The sequence below is a fragment of the Caretta caretta genome, chromosome 3, assembly GCF_965140235.1.
Source record: "Caretta caretta isolate rCarCar2 chromosome 3, rCarCar1.hap1, whole genome shotgun sequence".
NCBI lineage: Eukaryota > Metazoa > Chordata > Testudines > Cheloniidae > Caretta > Caretta caretta.
In genome coordinates, this window is record NC_134208.1 from 172,125,713 (window position 1) to 172,147,829 (window position 22,117).

A 22,117-nucleotide genomic window follows, 5' to 3' on the forward strand; every position below is an offset into this window, starting at 1 on the left:
AAGGGAAAAACACAGCTGCTTGTTCCCTAAATAGCTGCAAATTCAACCTCAAGCAATCTAGTTTCTTACGCTGAGTTGAATTACCTGGGCCTATGTGGGAAAACGGAGGACAGCATATTCCCATGAAGTATTATCTCCCTGAAAGTGGGCCTGCAGAGTGAAAAGGATGAAATTATTATGAAAAGATTAATGATGATAATATTCACTCTGATTTACTTTTGCTAATTTGTTTATTTTGATTAAAAATCTGAACAGTACAACAGATGAAATAGCTCCACAAAAGGTAGCTAGCAGGTGGCTTTTAGTGTTGCTGTCTGTGCATATTTGAATAAAATAAAGTTTGACCTTATACAATCTCTAGGATATTGTTTTGCTTCTAAAATTCATCCCATGCCATATCTCAGAGGTCTGCTTGAGCAACAGGTTTGCTTTTCATTTTTTTCATACCATTCCATCAAATATTTGCTAGAATACACTTAGTTATGCCTCATAGGAAATCATTTTTTCTCTTCACTCCTTGAAAGAATGTCGAAAGAACTTCCACTTTCCCACTCATTCTGCGTCCTGGCTTTCCATTATCCCTTTTCTGCTTCTTGAGGAGTGCATTGCACAGCAGGACTACGCATTAAAGATCGGCCCCTCCTTGGAGAGATTTGGGATTACTTCCTGTGCAATCAATTTAGCTTTCACTCTGTGTAGGGAATAGAAACCCTGAAGTGAATCTTGCTTACTTGAGTGTCTTATATTGCCCATTAGTGCATTCCTGCTCTTCCACTTGGCAGACCTAGGTCAACATTTGTACCTGTGGCAGTTGAGAAGAGATGAGTTGGAGTGGCAGATGCTCAGTACCTCTGAAAATTAGGCCATTTATTTAGGTTCCTAATTTGAGTCAACTTAAAAAATGTTGTCCCTAATTTTATTTTCATTTTTGGTATTTTGATTGCCTTAGCAGTATTTCCTGAGATAGATAACCCCTTTGAGGGTAAGGTTTCTAATTTACTATAGCCCAAATCCTCAAAGTTATTAGGCACTTAACTGTCACTGAAGTCAATGACAATTAGGCACCCTAAATACTTTTGAGGATCTGAACCTCTGTGTTTATGCAGTGTCTAGCACCATATCCAACCTGGTTGGCTTCAAGGCATTAGCACAGTATAAATGTTAATAAGTGCTTGAAGTATTAATTTACCTTACTTTTGATCTCTGAAATGGAAATATAAAATGAGTCATGCTTAGTGGTTATGTGTTGTGCTGCTATGCAGCTGACCTAAATGAGATCCCTAGGATATGACCCAATATTGATTTTCCAGGTAATCTTAATTCTGGCATTTCCTAACTTTTGTGTGGTTGACTTTATAACCTGAGTAATGTTCTTTTCACATAGTTTTTGTTGTGTGTAATTTCCTAGGTTTTTAAAAAGGAAACTGGAAAAAACAAATTCTATCATATTGTCACCCACATGGGTCATCAGCAGGGTTAGAACCTTTAGATCCATCGTGCAGACCTCTGCCACTTGAGCTAATGGATTAATTGATAGTAATAATAGGTTGCTATCCTCTCTGGACCAGCACTAGAGGGGCTGGGACACTTTGCCAGAGGGTTTCACAGATATTTGCTGACAGCAGAGGAATGATGAGACTCAGGAATCTTAAGCTCCATTTCAGGCCCCCGTCCCCAGCAGAAGCCGCGGGATGGGAGAAGCCCCCGTGCACATGCACACCCACCCCACCCCCAAGACCCCATCCCTGGCAGAAGCCGCCAGACAGGGGAAGCTCCAGCAGCTCACCCGCCCATCCATAGCAGAAGCTGCAGGATGGGGGAAGACCCAACACCCATCTCCCCCCCCCGCCCCCATCCCCAGCAGAGGTGCGGGGAGTAGCTGGGAAGACCCAGCACCCGGACCCCCGCTGGGGCCCTGGGACTGGAGGGGCTCTCACTCCCCACTGCTGCCCTGGTGTGGCACAGGGACAGTGTATCTCCCATCAGTAGGGAGGGGCAGAAAGGAGAAAATGGGTTGGGGACCACAGTTGTGGGGGACAGAGCCCCGTGGCTGCCCCTCCGCCTAGGAACCAGAGAAACATGCCGGCCACTTCCGGGGAGCACCTGAGGTCAGCGCCGCCCAGAACCCGCACCCCGAACCCCCTCCCATGCCCCAACCCCTTGCCCCAGCTCACATCCACTCATGCACACAAACTGCCTCCTGGAGCCCACACCCCAACCCCTCAGCCCCAGCCCAGAGCCTCCTGCTCCCCAAACCCCTCATTCCCAGCTCCACCCCAGAGCCTGCACCCCCAGCTGGAGCCCTCACCCTCCCCCACACTCCAACTCCCAGCCCAGAGCCCTGTCCCACACCCTGAACCCCTCATTTCTGGCCCAAGGCCCCAGGAAACCTTAATTTGCCTCTGGGAGTGTATCTCTAGTGGGGAGATCCTGCTGCCTGTTCCCCGTAAGCATTATTCTTTCTGCACCATTCGCTCCAAACTGCCCTTGTCCTGCTTCTGTCTCTAACCCACCCGGGCTCCTCATCCAGCTAGGCCCAGTCTCCAGCCCTCCTGAGGCTTCTCATCCCAGTCCCAGTCTCCTTTCCCAGCAAATCCTTGTCTCGCCCTCCTGGAGTTCCTGTGTCAGCCCTCGCCCAATCCCTGTCCCAATCTTCTTCGTGAGCCATTCCCACATCCCAGCTCTTCCCACGTCCCCGTCTCTGTGTCCAGCCAGCCCTCGCCCCACCCCCAGCTCCTCATCCAATCTCTCTCTCCCCCTTCTCCGGCTCAGGTCATGCCCTGCCCTCCAGCTCATGTTTTCCTTTTCCACGCTGTGTCTTCCCTCCTCATCCCAGTCTCCTTGCCCAGCCAGTCCCAGACTCCCCCATCCCAACTCCTAAGCCCAGTTTCCTTTTCTCCACCCTGCCAGCCTCCCTCCGCCTCCCTCTCCAGGCTCCTTATCCCCTTCAACTTATCTCCCCTCACTGACCCCTCAGTCCGGCTTTTCTCATTTCGATCAGGAAGCTTCCTCCTCCATCCTGTCTGGGTGCAGCAGGGGGAGTCATTGCGAGCACAGGGGAGAGAGCGGCTGCCTGCTCTAAGTTCAGGTGCCCTGCCTTGGCCCGCAGCTGTAAGCAGGGAAAGTGCAGCTGAGCCCCAGCAGGCGCATGCTCAGTGTGGACCGACACTTCAAAAAATGTGTCAAACTCTGATAAGTCTCTGCTGAGCAGGTGTCAACTGCAGTTTTTCAAAGGCTTCTAACTTGGCAAATGTGTGCAGATTTTCATGGGGAAACCAAGGCACATTGGTGACACCTAGCTATGCCCCTCCCCCACGCGGATACATTTTAAGACTGTTGCAAAGCATGGAGGCAATAGAGCTTTTTAAGAAAAGTTCATCCGAATTTTAACCTGGGGAAAACAATGTAATTTTCTTTTGCTTCTCTCTCAGAAACAGCCTAACCGTTTTGGCTGAAATTAACCCTCTCCCATCACCCCTCAGAATAGATCTGCCTGAGGCAGACACTCAGCATGGAAAATTTCAGGCCAAATGACTAAAGTTTGGCAAAGTTATAAACACCTAAAAGCAGGGTTATAATGGGAGGTGTTGGGCAACTTTAATAATATGAACTGCTACTAGACCCAACTGTAATATAATATACACACACAAACATATTATAAGGGTTTTAACTGAATAAATGTTAGAAGCTCGTTTGCCCTAATCTGAGGGTCAAATGTGATTTTTTTTTTTTTTTTTGTCCAGCACAAAACTTCAAAGGAATTTGCTGAGATGTCTTTTCCCCTACCTACTGAACACACGCAGTTAAGCAATCATGGTAGTTACCTCAAGCAGCCCAGATGTTTCACATTAGGGAGAGCCATGGTAGCAAAGACTTGAGACTGAGTCATTGTGTAAAAATTTGGAAAAATTCTAGGCCTGAAGAAATTGACTTTGAGTTCACTGGAAAATTAAATGTGCTTTTAATAGATAAAATGAGTAGATAAAACGTTCGTAAATATTTCATTTTAAATCTCCTCCCCCCTCAACCCCAACAGAGATTCATCCTGCAATGAAACCTAATGTAGTCCGGTCAATGCCAAGCCTTCAAACCCCAGCTGCGAAACGAATGCTCGCAACCCCTAATCATTCATCCCGAAGTATTTTGGGGAAAAGAAACTACAGCCATCACAATGGACTGGAGGGTATGTAAAACTGGGATTTTTTTAAAAAAAGTTAGGAATCTTTTTATGTGAACTAACAAGTATTGCATCTGTGAACTGAGAAAACTGAAATTTTGGCTATTCAGTTAAGTATAAGATACACTAGTAGTATATTACAGTACATTAAGGAATGGATCACAAATTTCTAAACAAAGCAACAGACTACAAGCATAATAATTGTCCTAAGGATGCAGCTTTATGAATGTTGCTGCCCTGTGTAGTTAGCACATTCCCCACAGTAATAGTTTTTAAAATTCACTGGGAAGAATAGAATCTATGCATTCACAGCTCTGCTTTGAATATAGATCAGAGTTGTACATTGGTACTAAAATTTGTGCAAGATATATTTGGCATATTTGTGTTGTCAGTTTTAAATGTCATGACTGTGGTGCGTAATGCATTGGAACTGGTTATAGATCTTAAGCTCTATCTCAACAGATTACTTTGGTTTTGCAGTCCTCAAGCTGATGATATTTTTTGCATTGTTTACTAGTAATCTGCACTGTTTGCATAAGTGATCAGAAAAAGAATAAAAATAAGGGGAACAAGTGTAGCAATGGAGATTCTTTGCACTGTTGTTGAAAAAATATTTTTCAGTGATGTCCTTGATTGAGTTTTGCCACATTGTATTTATTTATGTACAGCTAGAAGAGTTGATTACACTTCCTGCTGGTTTACAAACACTGTTGTAATTATTGTATGCATACAGTGTATATAACTTGGTTGAAATATTTGGCTGAAATTCTCTGAGCTGCATTTGGTAGGGAAGAGGGAAAGATAACTTCTAGCCATCTTGTGGCCCAAGATTCTGGGGCTCAGGACCAGTCCAGTTCCTTCTGTAAATTAGAACAGTTTATGCCTTGCGGTCCTTTAAGCCCGGTTTCCAGCTGCTTTGCTTCATGGTGTAGTGCAAAGCAGTCAGAGTGGACATGAAAATTGAGCAAATATATTGTAAAGGTTTGGGAGTAATTATGAAGGTGACTCAAAACTATTTAAGTGTTCTTGTACTCCAAAAAGTGACTTTGCTATAGTATCTTTCTGGTGTTTACATCATCACCATAACCTTAAGATTCTGCAACTGAAACTAAATGAACCATTCTATCCGACATGCAAGTCAGAATAGAATCTAGCTCATTCTCCTTTCATTGTGTTGGCTCTATTTAGCTAACAGGAGTGAAAAGTAATACAGTATATTATATTCAGTAAAATAAGCAGATCTGACTGAATACAAATGAATAACAGATCAATGGAATAAAAAAATCCATTTAGTCCTCTTTCGGTGTAGAATTCCACTGTATGCTTTTGAACTAACATACGTAAATCTTCAAATACCATAGATTACTAGCTAGTTGATATAAAAGTCCATTCTGCAATGAAACTGGGAAGCATGAAATTCTGCCCTCTCCAATGTAATGAATCCTCATTTTGGTTTATCCGAGCAAGGCAGTGAGGAGGTAATATGGAACCGGATTTATGGAATCACATATGGAATAAAAATGAAAACACTTTGTGATTATTATTATTATTATTTTGCCTCAAAAGTGGCATGTTGGAGGGGAGAGAAATTGTCTCTTCATAGAGAGTGTAGATATTAGAAATGGAAAGAGATGTTCGACCATTAAGTCTCTCCCCCTGCCATCACAGAAGTAATTAAAGAAGTATTTTATGGTCTATTTGACAGGCTGTATTCTAACCTGGAGAGCCATTCCAACTCCTTTTAATCTGGTCCAATCCTGTTCTCCCATCTTTGACTACATATGTTGTTTGATCCACACCACCTGTTAGCCAGTACCATCCTGAAAACAAGTTCTAAAGGGAGCTATGTACCTATTTTGTCTTCCTGTGTGTTAATCATTTAAAAGCCCATAAGAAATAGATCTTATTAGAAGGCTGGTACACTCTGTTCATATGCATAAACATAGGATTTCCTCCTGAATACGCACTAAGGAGGATTACAAGATTTACCAAAGCCTCTCTTTGCTAAATATTAATTATATACATTCTAATATTTGCACTCTAAGTGAATATGGTGCTGCATAGCAGATTGATGGTACCAAAACAGTCCCTGTCTCAAAAATTCTACTGTCCAAAACAGACAGACCAAGACAAGACAGAATTTACACATGGATGGATGTTGCATTAGAGTTTGAATGATTCATAGAGTAGATGTTTCCTTAGATTTTATTTGGGAGTTTGGCATAAGTTAGCAGGGAGGCTGCTCTGGAAATATGGGCCGGGGTAATGAACATCATGAGTTTTTCTTATTACAGTGACACTTGCTAAGTCACAGCTACATTTTGTGTATGTTCTAGTGAAAATGTCATCCTGGTTTTTTTTTTTTTTTTACCCACACTTACAAAGCGCTGTCTTAAAAAATGGATGATGGATAAAATATTCTGGTTATTCATTTATCTGAAACATTTATACATAAATGAGAAGTATTTGGATCTTAATTCAGTGTGCAAATAGTCAAATAATGCCACTACACAGTAAGCAGATAATCTAACTGCTAAAACGTGCTATCCAGTAGGGCAGGGCCACAACTGTGTGAATCTTATTAATATAAAGAGTATTATGCATTAAAGTGAAGTGCACTGCGCAGGCCAAATGCAGTCTGACGTAGGAAATGATGGTCTTGTTGTAAAGCACTGCATTGTTTCAGGAGACCTGGATTATATTCCTGAGTCAGTCATAGATTCCTTGTGGGACAGTGAGCAAGACATTTATCATGCTTGTCTCAGTTCCCCATCTGTAAAATGGGGATAATGATACTTCCCTAAAGCACAGGAATGCTGTGGCAGTAAATTCATTAATGTTTGTGAGGGACTCGGCTTGTGAGGGTGTCCACAGAAGGACCTACATAAATAGCAAGACCATTTCAAAATATGTTTTGTTTCTTTTACTAAAACAGTCTCAATATTCTCTTCAAAGTAAACTTCCTCAGAAAAATAACTACCATAGAGCACCATCCATTCTGATGAGCTTGTTTGACTGACAAAGCACCAACATGGCTAATTGTGCTAGGGTGTCCTACGTGGGATAATACTTAATTGGTAAGCAGGACTTTAGTGGAAAGATTTATTCTACGTTTTAAAATAACTCGCAAATTTTAAATTTGTCATTTCCTTGAATTATTTTTGATGGGGAGTAGATCATTTCAAGGAGAACAGATATTTCTAGGTTACAGTGACCATCTGTACTCTGTAGAGTTCTGTTAAGATAACTATCTTAATGCCTGTTCTGACATACTCTTTAATTAAATCTCTGCATGCCATAGCCCATGAAGTCTGTGGAATAGCTACTGGGGCATCTGACGATATACAAAAGCCCCGAATGCAGTGACAGAAAAACAATTTTCCACAAGCGATTAGTGTACACAGAATCCGTTTTTCTTTTTTCTTTTGATGGACAGCCTAAAAGGCATTTTCTAAGTAATAGAATGTAAAACTTCACAAACTCAGTACCCAGGATAACCTTCCTTTGTACCTTCTTTATAACATTCCAAACTGTTTTGGCTCTTCTAACAGTTTGCAGCAGGTTTCCTTAAATATTACTCACTCACTCAGGGGAGGAAGCAATGGTGTCAAGAAACCTGATGTCCTCAAGTGGATTGTATCAGACAAATCGTTTTCAATAAAAAGGTTCCTTGATGATATAGTTTATTATAGAGGAATCAGCTTAATGGAGTTGCACCAAGTTAGGCAACTGGACAGATTGTGGCCTAGATAACATGTGACTGGCACACTAGAAGGGACAAGATATATGGACCCGAATCAAGACTATTGCTGTTTGTTTTGGAGAGTGTCATACCATGGCTATCTTGGGTTGGATTTTCCTACCATATTATCATCATTATTATTATTATTATGCAACCTAGTGTGTGCTAGTGCCTTATAGACATAGACTGAGAGAAAACCCTGTCCAGGAAAGTTTACAATCTAAAATCTATAGCTAACCTTCTTGCAGTGTTCCAGATATTTCACAGATCTTGCATATGACATATTTTCCATTCCAGTGTCTTTCATTGGTTCCTGACGGGTAGGTTTTAATGACAGAAGGGACCATTATTATCATTTAGTCTGACTTCTTGCATAACACAGGCCATAAAATTTTACCCAGTAATTACTGCATGAAGCTCATAACTGCTGTTAGAACTATAGTATGTCTTTCAGAAAGAGATCATCCAGTCTTCATTTAAGGCTTCATGTGATTTAGAATCAATCACATCTCTAAGTAAGTTATTCCAATTGTTAATTACTCTCACCGCTAAAATTTGCTATTTATTTCTGGTCTGAATTTGTCTAGCTTCCAATCATTGAATCTCACTATGCATTCTTCTGCTAAATTAAAGAGCCCTCTGCTCTCAGAAGTCTCTTCCCCTCTAGCTACAGTAACTCCTCACTTAGTCGTCCCGGTTAACATTGTTTCATTGTTACGTTGCTGATCAATTAGGGGACGTGCTCGTTTAAAGTTGTGCAATGCTCCCAAATAATGTTGTTTGGCAGCTGCCTGCTTTGTCCACTGCTTGCAGGAGGAGCAGCCCCTTGGAGCTAGCTGGTGGGGGTTTGGAACCAGGGTGGACCAGGAGCTCCCCTATCAGCTCCCTGCTCCCCTAAGTTCCCTGTGCGGCAGCTGCCCACAAGCTATCAGTTTGCCTGCAGTTCAGTTGTCCCTCCCCCCACTGCCATGTGCTGCTCCTGCTCTCTGCTCCAGAGCCTCCTGCTTGTTGTAGGGGAAGGAGGGGAGAGGAGGGCTAATGTCTTGGTGTCCCCCTCTCCCCTGCTCCTGCACCCCGCTTACCCCATCTTCCATAGAGCAGGGGGGACACATGGCAGGGCTCAGGACGGAGGGAGCTTCCAGGCAGCAGCTGCCGTCTCAGCTTGCTGATTAATTTAACAAGGCAGTGTATTTAAGAGTGGGGTCAGCGTACTTAAAGGTGCAATGTGCATCTCTCTCTCACACACACACACACTCACTCACTCACTCACTGTGTCTCTGTCTACCATGCTGTCTCCCCTCCCTCCATTCGTGCTGCCTTGTAGAGTGTGAGGGTACACATTAGCAACAATGGGTTAACCCTTGAGGGCTCAGCTGAGTTCTAGTTCATCATTTAGCAGTAAGGCATTCCCTGGGAAATATCCCACCCTCTGACTCCACCACCTCAACCAAGCTTCACAATCATCATCGCTGTGTTCAGTATTAAATTGTTTGTTTAAAACTTATACTCTGTCTGTGTGTGTGTGTGTGTGGTTTTCCAGCCAGTTATGTACCAATCTTATACTAACTCCATCTAGGTTGCATTTCCCTAGTTTGTTTATGAGAGGGTCATGGGAGACAATCTGTTACTAAATATATTTATTAAATATAATATAGACTTGTCTGGTGAAAAAAATTTCCCTAGAACCTAAACTTCCCACCCCCATTTACATTCATTCTTATGGAGAAATTGGATTCACTTAACATCATTTTGCTTAAAGTTGCATTTTTCAGGAACATAACTACAACGTTAAGAGAGGAGTTACTGTACTGGTATTCTGTGATCGAGTCGCCTCTTAACCTACTCTTGGATAAATTAAATAGATTGAGATTCTTAAGTCTGTCATATATAAGGCACATTTCTTGGATCCAGGATAATAAGCCTTATGAATGGGGGGAAGTGGTAGATGTGGTATATCTTGATTTTAGTAACAGATACTGTCTCACATGACCTTCTCATAAACAAACTAGGGAAATGCAACCTAGATGGAGTTACTATAAGGTTGGTGCATAACTGGTTGGAAAACCATTCCCAGAGAGTAATCATCAGTGGTTCACAGTCAAGCTGGAAGGACATATTGAGTGGGGTCCTAAAGGGATCAGACCTGGGTCCAGCTCTCTTCAGTATCTTCACTGATGATTTAGCTAATGGCATAGAGAGTAAACTTATAAAATTTGCGGATGAGACCATGCTGGGAGGGCTTAAAGTGCTTTGGAATTCAAATTCAGAATGATCTGGACAAACTGGAGAAATGGTCTGAAGTAAGTAGGGTGAAATTCAATAAGAGCCAATGCGAAGTACTCCACTTAGGAAGGAACAGTCAGGTGCACACATAGAAAATAGGAAATGACTGCCTAGGAAGGAGTACTGCAGAAAGGGATCTAGGGGTCAAAGTGGGTCACAAGCTAAGTATGAGTCAACAGTGTAACACTGTTGCAAAAAAAGCAAACATCATTCTGGTGTTAGTAATTCTTCTGCTTGACACCGTGCTGATTAGTCCTCAACTGGAGTATTGTGTCCGGTCGCGGGCGCCACATTTCAGGAAAGATGTGGACAAATTAGAGAGAGTCCAGAGAAGAGCAACAAAAATGATTAAAAGTCTAGAATACATGACCTATGAGGGAAAATGAAAAAAAAAATGGGTTTGTTTAGGCTGGAAAAGAGAAGGCTGAGGGGGGACATAACAGTTTTCAAGTACATAAAAGGCTGTTACAAGGAGGAGGGAGAAAAATTGTTCTCCTTAACCTCTGAGGATAGGACAAGAAACAATAGGCTTAAATTGCAGCAAGGGTGTGTAATGGGTTCCCCCCAGGGTGCCACCTGGAACTGGGGTACCACTGAGCCCTCTGACGCAGCAGCCTGGGCTCCCTCTCACACTGTGCTTCAGTGACAAGTTGCAAAGCTCTCCAAACTTGTACTTTCACCAGCATTCACACAGGTAAGGACACACCCAACTGCAGTCACATGCAGGCTTTCTAACCACCAGCCTCCCAGCCTAGGACCCCAGAGCAAACCTGATCAGTATCTGGTCAAACCTGGTCAGTATATGGGTTTAATACCCGGTCCGTCTCTCCCTCAGTGTGAAGAGGATGATGCACACTTGTGGTAACCAAGCTGAGATTTTCCCCAGACCCTTAGTCAAATGCACACTGGTTTGGATTAAAACATGAAATAAGTTTATTAACTATAAAAAGATAGATTTTAAGTGATTATAAGTGATAGCAAACAGATCAAAGCTGACTGCCTGGTAAATAAACAAAAATGCAAACTGAGCAAGTGATAAACAGGCTGGCAGATTCTAAAGGCACTAGCTGCCTTTGCTTTGCAGCTTGGGTTTCCCAGGTTTTCATACACAGGCTAGAAATCCCTTTAGCCTGGGACTATCACTTCCCCCTGTTCAGTCTTTGTTCCTCAGATGTTTCCAGGTATGTTGTTTTAGGGAGAGTGACATACCATCATGATGTCATTTCCCCCTTTTATGTCTTCTTTCCACTTGCTGGAAAGCTCTTTTGCTGTGAGCTGGGTCAAACAGTTCCCATTGTGTAGTACTATCTCGGAGAGGTTTCTATTGTACACAGTTCCTGGGGTAATCCTTGGGCTTGTGTGCATTTTCTCAGTGAGCTACGAACATTGTTTGGCCTTTTTACTGTTGTACCTGAAAGGCTGCTTGTGGGTGTTTTCAACCTCACGACATGTTTCAGTAATGCATACATAGCCAAATTTTATACTTCCATATGCGGTGATTGCACACACAATCCAATGAGTTATTAATGTCTAGCAGATCAATACTTTTAGAATACCACCTCACAAGGCATACTTTGTGCAAAACATATCCTAATTATTTGACAGTGGTGAATATGAGGGTGTCACAGGGTGGTTTAGATTGAACATTGGGAAAAACTTCCTAACTGTCAGGGTGGTTAAGCACCGGAATAAATTGCCCAGGGAGGTTATGGAACCTCCATCACTGGAGTTTTTTAAGAGCAGGTTAGACAAACACATGTCAGGGGTGGTCTAGATAATACTTAGTCCTGCCATGAATGCAGGCGACTGGACTAAAAGACCTCTTGAGGTCTCCTCCGGTCCTATGATTCTATGATTCTGTATTTTCCAGACCTCAAATCATTGTAGTAGCTCTTTTCTGAACCTTTTCCAATTTTTCAACATTCTTATTAAAGTGTGGACTCCAGAACTGAACACACTATCCAGTAATGGTCTCACAAATATTGTATTAAAAGCTAAAACCACCTCCTTACTGATGCATGATATTTCCCTGGGATACATCCAGGGACTGTGCTCTCCCACTTAGCAATGGCATCACATTGGGAACTCGTGTTCAGCGAGTTATTTATCATTATCCCTAAATCCTTTTCAATGTCACTGCATTCCGGGATATGACCCCTCATCTTGTAAGTGAGACCTTATATTTGTTCCTAGATATGTGACTTGCATTTGGCTATGTCAAAATGCATGTTGTTCAAACAAGCCCACTTTAACAAGTGATCTGGGTCTGTCTGTATAACGGGCTTCTCATCATTACTTAGTTAGCTAGTACCATTATTATTAACTGCTCCACCAATTTTTGCACCATCTGAAAATTTTACCAGCAGTAGTTTTACATTTTCTTCCAGATCATTGATAAAGACATTGAAAAACATTGAGCCAAGAACAGACCCCTGTGGGACTCCATTGGAAACCTCCTCCTTGGATGATTATTCCTCATTTGCAATTACTTTTTGCGATTCATCAGTCTACCAGCTTTTAATCCATTTTGTATGGGATTCATTGATTTTATATAGTGCTGTTTTTTATGAGGATGTCATGTGGGACTATGTCAAATGCCTGACAGAAATCTAAGAAATTGTGTCAATACAGTTACCTTTATCAGACAATTTTATAATTTCATCAAAAAGGATTTCAAGTTTGTTTGACAAGACCTATTTTCCATAAACCTTGTCGATTGGCATTAGTTATACTGCCAGTCTTTTAAGTCTTTACTGATTCTGTTCCATATCAGCCTTTCCATGATTTTGCCTGAGATCAGTTAGGGCCTGTAGTTACCCGGGTCATCCCATTTACCCTGTTAAAATATTGGCTTGTTAGTTTTTTTTTTTCCCAGTCCTCTGGAACCTCCCTAAAGTTCCAATATTTGTTAAAATTCAACTGTAATATTTCAGCAAGCTCCTTGACTGTTTCTTTTAATACTCTTGTGTGCAAGTAAAAGTTGGTCTTTAACATTCCCCCTGGTTACTGATGGAATAGAAAGTATTTCCTAATCACTGTAAGATATGAGTACACCATACTGCTTCTTTCCAAATACAGATCAGTAACATGGTGCATAATTCGAGAAGCTTGGGAAGTGTCTGGCTTTTGTGTAGTTGCCACTACAATATTATGCGATTTTTGAATAAAAAATTAGTTTTAATATTACAGTATGTAATATACTAAACAATATCTTTGATTACAAAAGACTATTTAGTTTTTTTAGTGTTATTGTGTGGCACCAACTAACAGCCAGGAAATATACAGCTGAGGGGTTGATATATTCTGTTTTTTAACTTACACTTTAGTGAAACAAACAAACAAAAATGGGCATAGGTGCATACACTGAAGTCTTATCTTTTAATGCCATTTGCCATTTTCTTATCCTGGTTTGCTTTTGTCATTACTATTAGAAAAGATGTTTCAAGGAAGCCACAAAAACACGTTTACCCAAGATATGGCGCAATATACGGCTCTGAAGTAAACACCACTTAAGCTTATGTAAATTCATATTTAGGTCTGACATGTTTTAAGGCATCGCTGTTCACATGGGTAAGCCTGCATGCTGTTTTGGGGGAGTTCTTATTATTTAGCTAATAATGGATGTAGTGGTTAAAAGGTGTATGGTGCAAATATGAAATTTGGCTCCTTTTTAAAAAGCTATGTTGGAGTTAGAGGACCATCACCTCTTCCACCACTTAACATCTAGAGCCTTTACTTCTTTTGGCTTGGGGAGGGCGGGAGGGAGAAGGATAGTGAGAGGAAAATGGTTGGTACTTAATTTTTTTTTTTTAATGTAATACTTATAAAAGGTGCTGGCCTGACATTCCTCAAGACTGAAACCCTTTATTCAGTTGTGTATTAAAGTAACTGTTTGTACAGTAACAGTCTGTAATACTGGCAGATACAATAAAAGCTTCTCTACGCAGCTCTGCTATTATGCATTAACCTTTTCTAGAGGGGTTCTCTGTAGGGGTGGAAATGTAGTTCAATCCTTGGGCTATTTTTGGTCTCTCTGCTGAGACTGCTAAGAACGGGAGCTGTTAGTGTCATTTGGGATGGCGGTGTTTGTGATGAGGACACTTGCTCAGTAGGAACTGGACTGAGGCCATCAAACCCATTGTGTGTGGGCGACTAACAGCTGAACTATGGTGTATTTTTCATGTATCTGATCCAGATTTGAGCCATTAACCTAGGCTCCATATCCTACACTGGCAGAAACAGCAGCATTGTAATGTTGAAAAAGTCAGGATGAAAACAGTTACTTTAAGTATTGCATTAGGATGATAGTAATTAAAGAAGAAAAATACCAGTTAGATTATTGAATTACAGGATGCCACCTGCAACTGGGGTACCACTGAGCTCGCCTGACCCACCAGCCTGTGCTCCCTTTACACTGTACTGCTGTGACAGGCCCTCAAGCCCCCTCCAGCACACATACCAGTGGGGACACACCCAGCTGCAGCTACACACAGATATTGAGATTAGCTCTGCATGGGAAGGCTCAGCTAAGGAACTGCTCAGTTACTCAAGTGCACACCCCTCTTTGGAGGGTAAACCCAAAATTATACCGTCTTGCGCTGCACAGAGAACTATACAATCTAAGCTACCCCTCCCTCAATATGGAGAGGAATATACACAGCTTTCTACCCCAAGTTATGATTTCCACACACTGGTTTTAGACAAAACAAGTTTATTAACTACAAAATATAGATTTTAAGTAGGGTTGTAAATCGCAGTTAACTCATATGATTAACTCAAAAACATTAATCATGATTAAAAAATTAATCGCAATTCATCGCAGTTTTAAGCGCACTGTTAAACAATAGAATACCAATTTAAATTTATTAAATATTTTGGATGTTTTTCTACATTTTCATATATATTGTATTCTGTATTGTAATTGAAATCAAAGTGTATATTATTTTTTATTATAAGTATTTGCACTATAAAAATGATAAACAAAAGAAATAGTATTTTTCAATTCACCTCATACAAGTACTATAGTGCAATCTTTGTCGTGAAAGTGCAATTTACAAATATAGATTTTTTTGTTACATAACCACACTCAAAAACAAAACAATGTAAAACTTCAGAGCCTAGAAGTCCACTCAGTCCTACTACTTGTTCAGCCAATTGCTAAGACAAACAAGTTTGTTTACATTTACAGGAGATAATGCTGCCCTCTTCTTATTTACAATGTCACCAGAAAGTGAGAACAGGCATTTGCATGGCACTCTTGTAGCTGGCATTGCAAGGTATTTACGTACCAGATACGCTAAACATTCGTATGCCCCTTCATGCTTCAGCCACCATTACAGAGGACATGCTTCCATGCTGATGACGCTTGTTAAAAAAATACTGCGTTAATTAAATTTGTGAAAGAACTCCTTGGGGGAGAATTGTATGTCCCCTGTTCTGTTTTACCTGCATTCTGCCATATATTTCATGTTATAGCAGTCTCAGATGATGATCCAGCACATGTTGTTCGTTTTAAGAACACTTTCACTGCAGATTTCACAAAATGCAAAGACGGTACCAATGTGAGATTTCTAAAGATAGCTACAGCTGACCCAAGGTTTAATAATCTGAAGTGCTTTCCAAAATCCGAGCGGGACGAGGTGCGGAGCATGCTTTCAGAAGTCTTAAAAGAGAAACACTCTGATGCAGAAACTACAGATCCCAAATCACCAAAAATGAAAATCAAGCTTTTGCTCGTGGCCTCTGGCTCAGATAAATAAAATGAACATGTGTCAGTCCGCACTGCTTTGGATTGTTATCTAGCAGAACCCATCATCAGCATGGATGCACGTTACCTGGAATGGTGGTTGAAGCATGAAGGGACATATGAATCTTTAGCACATCTGGCATGTAAACATCTTGCAATGTTGCTACAACAGTGCCATGAGAACGCCTGTTCTCACTTTCAGGTGACATCAAAACAAGAAAAGGGCAGCATTATCTCCCATAAATGTGAACAAACTTGTTTGTCTGAGCGATTGTCAACAGTGTGTCCTTGTTGCCAAGAAGACCAATGGCATTTTGGGCTGTATAAATAGGGGTGTTGCCAGCAGATCGAGGGACGTGATCGTTCCCCTCTATTCGACATTGGTGAGGCCTCATCTGGAGTACTGTGTCCAGTTTTGGGCCCCACACTACAAGAATGATGTGAAAAAATTGGAAAGCGTCCAGCGGAGGGCAACAAAAATGATTAGGGGGCTGGAACACATGACTTATGAGGAGAGGCTGAGGGAACTGGGATTGTTTAGTCTGCAGAAGAGAAGAATGAGGGGGAATTTGATAGCTGCTTTCACCTACCTGAAAGGGGGTTCCAAAGAGGATGGATCTAGACTGTTCTCAGTGGTAGCAGATGACGGAATAAGGAGTAATGGTCTCAAGTTGCAGTGGGGGAGGTTTAGGTTGGATATTAGGAAAAACTTTTTCACTAGGAGGGTGGTGAAGCACTGGAATGCGTTACCTAGGGAGGTGGTGGAATCTCCTTCCTTAGAAGTTTTTAAGGTCAGGCTTGACAAAGCCCTGGCTAGGATGATTTAGTTGGCTATTGGTCCTGCTTTGAGCAGGGGGTTGGACTAGATGACCTCCTGAGGTCCCTTCCAACCCTGATATTCTTTGATTATATGATTGGCTGAACAAGAAGTAGGACTGAGTGGACTTGCAGGCTCTAAAATTTTACATTGTTTTATTTTTGAATGCAGTTTTTTTGTACATAATTCTACATTTGTAAGTTCAACTTTCATGACAGAGATTGCACTACAGTACTTTTATGAGATTAACTAAAAAATACTATTTATTTTGGTTTTTTACAGTTCAAATACTTGTAATAAAAAATAAATATAAAGTGAGCAGTGTACTCATGAGCTATAGCTCACGAAAGCTTATGCTCAAATAAATTGGTTAGTCTCTAAGGTGCCACAAGTACTCCTTTTCTTTTTGCGAATACAGACTAACACGGCTGTTACTCTGAAACCTTTGTATTCTGTGTTGTAATTGAAATCCGTATATTTGAAAATGTAGGAAACATCCAAAAATATTTAAATAACTGGTATTCTATTATTTTTAACAGTGTGATTAATCACAATTAATTTTTTTAATCACTTGACAGTCCTAATTTTAAGTGATTATAAGGGATAGCAAACAGATCAAAGCAGATTACCTAGCAAACAAACAAAAACGTGCTCTGAGCTTAATATATTAAAGATATTGGATATGAGTAGCAAATTCTTATCCTAATTGTTGATTTAAACAGTTTGCAGAGATTCTTGAGGGCAAGCTGCACTTGCTTGCAGCTGAAAACCCCAGGTATTCCTTTCACAGGCTAGAAATCCCTCTCTCCTGAGTTCAGCCCTTCTCCCACAGTCCAAACCTTGTTCCTCAGGTGTTTCCAAGTGTCTCCTTTGGGCAGGGAGTCAGTGAACAACAATGATGATGTCACTCCCCATCCTTAAACAGCTTTTGCATATGGCGGGAACCCTTTGTCTGCCCTCTTGGTTCCCACACCCAGTCAGTGGAAAAAAACTGGTATTCAAAGATGGAGTCCAGATCCAGGTGACTTGGTCACATGCCCCTGTAGGAACACAGAAGCCATGACTTGGAGGCTGTTTGTAGCATTCTCAGGAAGGCTCCCCAGTGGGAGATTAGCATCTTCTAAGACCTATTGTTCTCCCAAAAGCCATTCCCAGCCAGCCATCTATGCTGATTGCATTCTGCTTAGTGGGCATTCCCCAGGTGTAAACACATTTGCAGTAGATCCATAGACAATATTCCTAACTTCAGATGCCAAAATGATACATGCATACAAATAGGATAATCATATTCAGTGAATCATAACCTTTTCAATTATATCTTGCATGACCTATCTTTCATAGAATACATCATAGCTATGCCATAATCATATCATAATAATATCACTATGAAGAATATGGGGCATAATGCCACACTGTCTTCTTGCAAGTGAAGGATATTGTAGCCAGATAAAGGATGTATGTTTCTTTTCTGTACAAAATATTACTTCTATGGCTTTCTGAATAGACTTTAAAAGGTTTTGTTTTGCTGTGTATTTTTTCTTTCATTTTTATAATTTTCATGGATGATAGTGGCTCTTTCCACAAACCAGAGAAGAAGTAATTGAGTTGGTGTGGGTACAGTTCTCCTAAAGTTTTTCATGTCTTCTCAGATGCCCTAATAATCTGGTAGCACATCTCTCATACAGGAACCAGCAGATTATCTAAGAAACAGGCAAGACAGAGCAGTCAGGCCCAGCTGTAGCCTTGTAGAAATGACCAATGAAATGGGGGAATTCAGAAGATTGGATATTATGACAAATGCACTGTTTTCTCATGGGAGCATAACCTCCTGAAGGCAACTGTCACAATTTCAGGTCCCCAACTACAATCGGTACTTTCAATTGGAAAAGGCTGGGAGCCAGGGGTTTGGAAGAACTGCAAGAAAACACAATGAGAAGAAATCCAAATTTTAGGTTGAGAACTTGGAACTTTGAAAAAGAATGTTCCAAAGACAGAACTATATTCTTCCATAGATTTATGTTTCTAAAGCCAATTCTCAGACTTGTGAACAATAATACCACAGTGATTTCAAAGGAGTCCACGTGTCTTAAATTCATTTTAAATAACACTGTAAACATTTGATATGAAACACTTAAAGCTTTAAGCTGGCTTTATATTGTTGCATGCACTTATCATTTCTTTATGGTAAGTCTTTTAATTCTTCTGGGTGAGGGCATTGACTTCCCGTAGCCTGACCCAAAATGTTTCTGATTTATGTAATGCATTGTGCAGGATTACTTTTATTGCAAACTTCACTTTACAGGGAAATTTAAACTTTTCACCTTTCTAGAGAATACTCAACTTCATGTGCATAATCTTCATTCACCCCAATTCTTCATTCTGTACTTACTCATTGGATGCCAAAAAAAACCTGTCATCATATTGTCTGGAAAGATGACAGAGTCTTTTGGAGTCTTCTAGACACATTCTGCTGCTTTTATCTACTCTGGGAGATGCAATCGCTTTCCTTCTGTTGCTACTGCTGCAAAAGCCCAAACAACTTAGATTAATTAAAACGTTCCTTGGTAGCTCAGAAGAGCAGTCCCACCCAAAAAGCAGAATTCTCTCTGCAGAAAGTCATAAATCCTGCAATATGCTTTGTTGATCCTGATCAATGAAATGAGGACAATGCCAAGAAGATTCAGGTGTGTAACAAGACTCTGGCGACTGTTTTCACCGGTGGTTACTATAAAAAAGACTCACTACATATTTTGAATCTAATAATATTTCTTTTCATGCTACAGGATTCCAAATCACTTTTAGCAATCCCTTCACCCACCAGCTTCTTAACTATGAGCAACAACAACAGTTCAGGTTCACTGCAGGCTGTGAAAATCCCCCATGGTAGTGATGGTTTAGTTATTACTGCTAATTATGTGTATGTTTTTTTAACTAAGATCTTTTACATTTTTCCCCATCTACTGGCAGGAACTTCTCCACTTTGACATGGAACAGAGCCAGAGTGTCCCTGGGACATCTGGGATGTTAATGACAACTAACAAACCAAGAAAATCGCTCTTTACCTGATGGACTTTGCATCATTATCTTGGCTTATGGGTAGAGAGAGAAAGTAGCAATGCCAATTTTCCAAACCACAATAGAATTTAACCACCAATCCTGACCCTAATTCTCTCTCCCTTTTCCAGAACGTTCATGCTGTATTTCAGACTGAGATGTCCTCTTTCCTTCCTCCCAATCAAGAGTTGCCTCAGCTCCTGGAGGAACAAATATTGAGGTGTACAGCTGAGAATAAGGACTATACTAAGCTGTTTCCTGCTGCAGTTGACTAGGACCCCAAGTACAGCCAGGTGGGGAGGTGACATAAGCAGTTGACAAAGCAAGAAAAGGACAAACCTCCAAACAATCTATCTGCAGTTTTTGATGACAGTCTAATCTCTCTCTCTCTCTCTTTCCCTCCATATCATTGCCTATTCAGGAGTAAGACTCATATGGGGTATGAGTGGGGAAGAAATAGTCCTTTCATTGCTCCCACTTTTTCTGTTGGAAGCTTGCACTCTGTATGCCAAGCACAGGACAATGTAAATAGTATCTCTAATTGGCGAAGTTTTGAGAGACTGGACACTTTCTTGTTCGAGTTTTTCTTGCTTCATGGAGAAACAGTAAAAGTTGCATGTATCTGCTTCATCCTGACTCATCGGATATATAATCATATGTGAAAATATGTATACAGGAAAGGTTTTTTCACAATATGATTGAATTTCTTATTTAGAAATGTACTAGTGTATTCTATCTGTGGTGCAATCTTTCTGTCTTTTTTGTTTGCAGAAATCTCTCTCATATCAGACTCTCAGTTTTGTTTTTCAATGACATTCTCCTGAGATGGCATTATCTCATGTAGAATGTATATCAGGAGCAACCGTGTACAATTATTATTAATTTGAAGCTTAATTTGCTAGTGTGTGTATTGCTGTTTATATGAGTATTTTATTGTCTTTGTACATAGTGTTGTTCTACTTTAGTTATTACAAACATCTTTTTTTACCTGTCAACTGGGCACATTTGATATGTAAATTATTACAACTCAATAAACAAGGAATCTCACAATACTATTTTTGTCATCAATTTCACAGTAGAACCAGACTGTAAACCTGCCTGTGATTAACTTTAACTTCTGCACCAATCTTCCTCAAAAGCGTGAAACAGAACTTGTATGTCACGTGCTCTTTGCCTGGTTTCTTTAAAACATGTTTTTGGATATGCTCCTTCCATCTTCCTCATGCCTAAAATGTTTGGGGGTATGTTTCTTTTTGTTGTATGTTCACATCTCCCATTGATGTGAATAGAGATGTGTGTGCATGGAGAGCAGAAAACAGATCTCTTGGAATGAGGATATCATTGTGTAACTTAAGTAATGACACTGCTTCACTGTTTAAAAGAACAAATTACATTTGAAGCTATATATGCCCTTGGTCTGAGCAAAATGAAGCCCTTAAATCAGTGGTTCTCAACCAGGGGAACGTGTATCCCTGGGCATATACAGAGGTCTTTCAGGGGCTACATCAATTCATCTAGATGTTTGCCTGGTTTTACAACAGGCTACATAAAAAGCCATAGCACAGTCAGTACAAACTAAAATTTCACACAGACAATGACTTCTTTATATTGCGCTATACACTGAAATGTAAGTACAGTATTTATATTCTAGTTGATTTATTTTATAATTATATGGTAAAAATGAGAAAGTCAGCACTTTTATATTTTCATGTCGGATTTTGTAAACAAGTAGTTTTTAAGTAAGGTGTAACTTGAGGATATGGAAGACAAATCAGACTCCTGAAAGGTGTATAGTAGTCTGGAAAGGTTGAGAGCCACTGCCTTAAATTATGCTGTTTAAGTTTTCCATACCGTCTTTCACTCTTCCTATTGCTTCAGTGAGGGACAAATGCCATAGGTTACTCCAGGTCTGCATCTGCAACGTCTTGATTTACAAGCAGTTCCCTCTGTAATGGTTGCCCTTGGTGATCAAGTTCAACAAAATTAGTACCTACTTACCAATGTGCTAAGCACATTCTTTTCCCTGTCCACTTTGCCTCACGTTCCAACCGCTGACAAAAACGTTTTCAGTGTTGCTTTCACATTTTACTCAGCACATTCTGGAAAACCTGTCGAGCATATCAAGAGTAGGTGTAAAACTTCCAATACTTTTCCAATCAAATATCTGAGTTAAAGTTGTTGACGAGGTGGACTTCCTAAACTACTTCACTTTATGGTAGGCCGGGGCGGGCAAACTTTTTGGCCTGAGGGCCGCATCGGGTTTTGGAAATTGTATGGAGGGCCACTTAGGGGAGGGGG

At 40.7% G+C, this 22,117-nt stretch overlaps 1 protein-coding gene across 4 annotated transcripts in view; it reads left to right on the forward strand.

Moving 5' to 3' along the window:
- The window catches only part of MTA3 (metastasis associated 1 family member 3), a 264,399-nt gene that overhangs the window by 176,958 nt on the left and 65,324 nt on the right, over window positions 1-22,117 (forward strand). For 2 of the 4 annotated variants that reach the window (XM_048843021.2, XM_075127129.1), the window contains exon 16: window positions 4,037-4,183. In XM_048843021.2, the coding sequence (XP_048698978.2) occupies window positions 4,037-4,183 (147 nt within the window). Of the gene's footprint in view, window positions 1-4,036; window positions 4,184-19,732; window positions 19,765-19,950; window positions 20,872-22,117 lie in introns of those variants that run through there. The other 2 variants (XM_048843022.2, XM_075127130.1) reach the window with 2 other exon arrangements.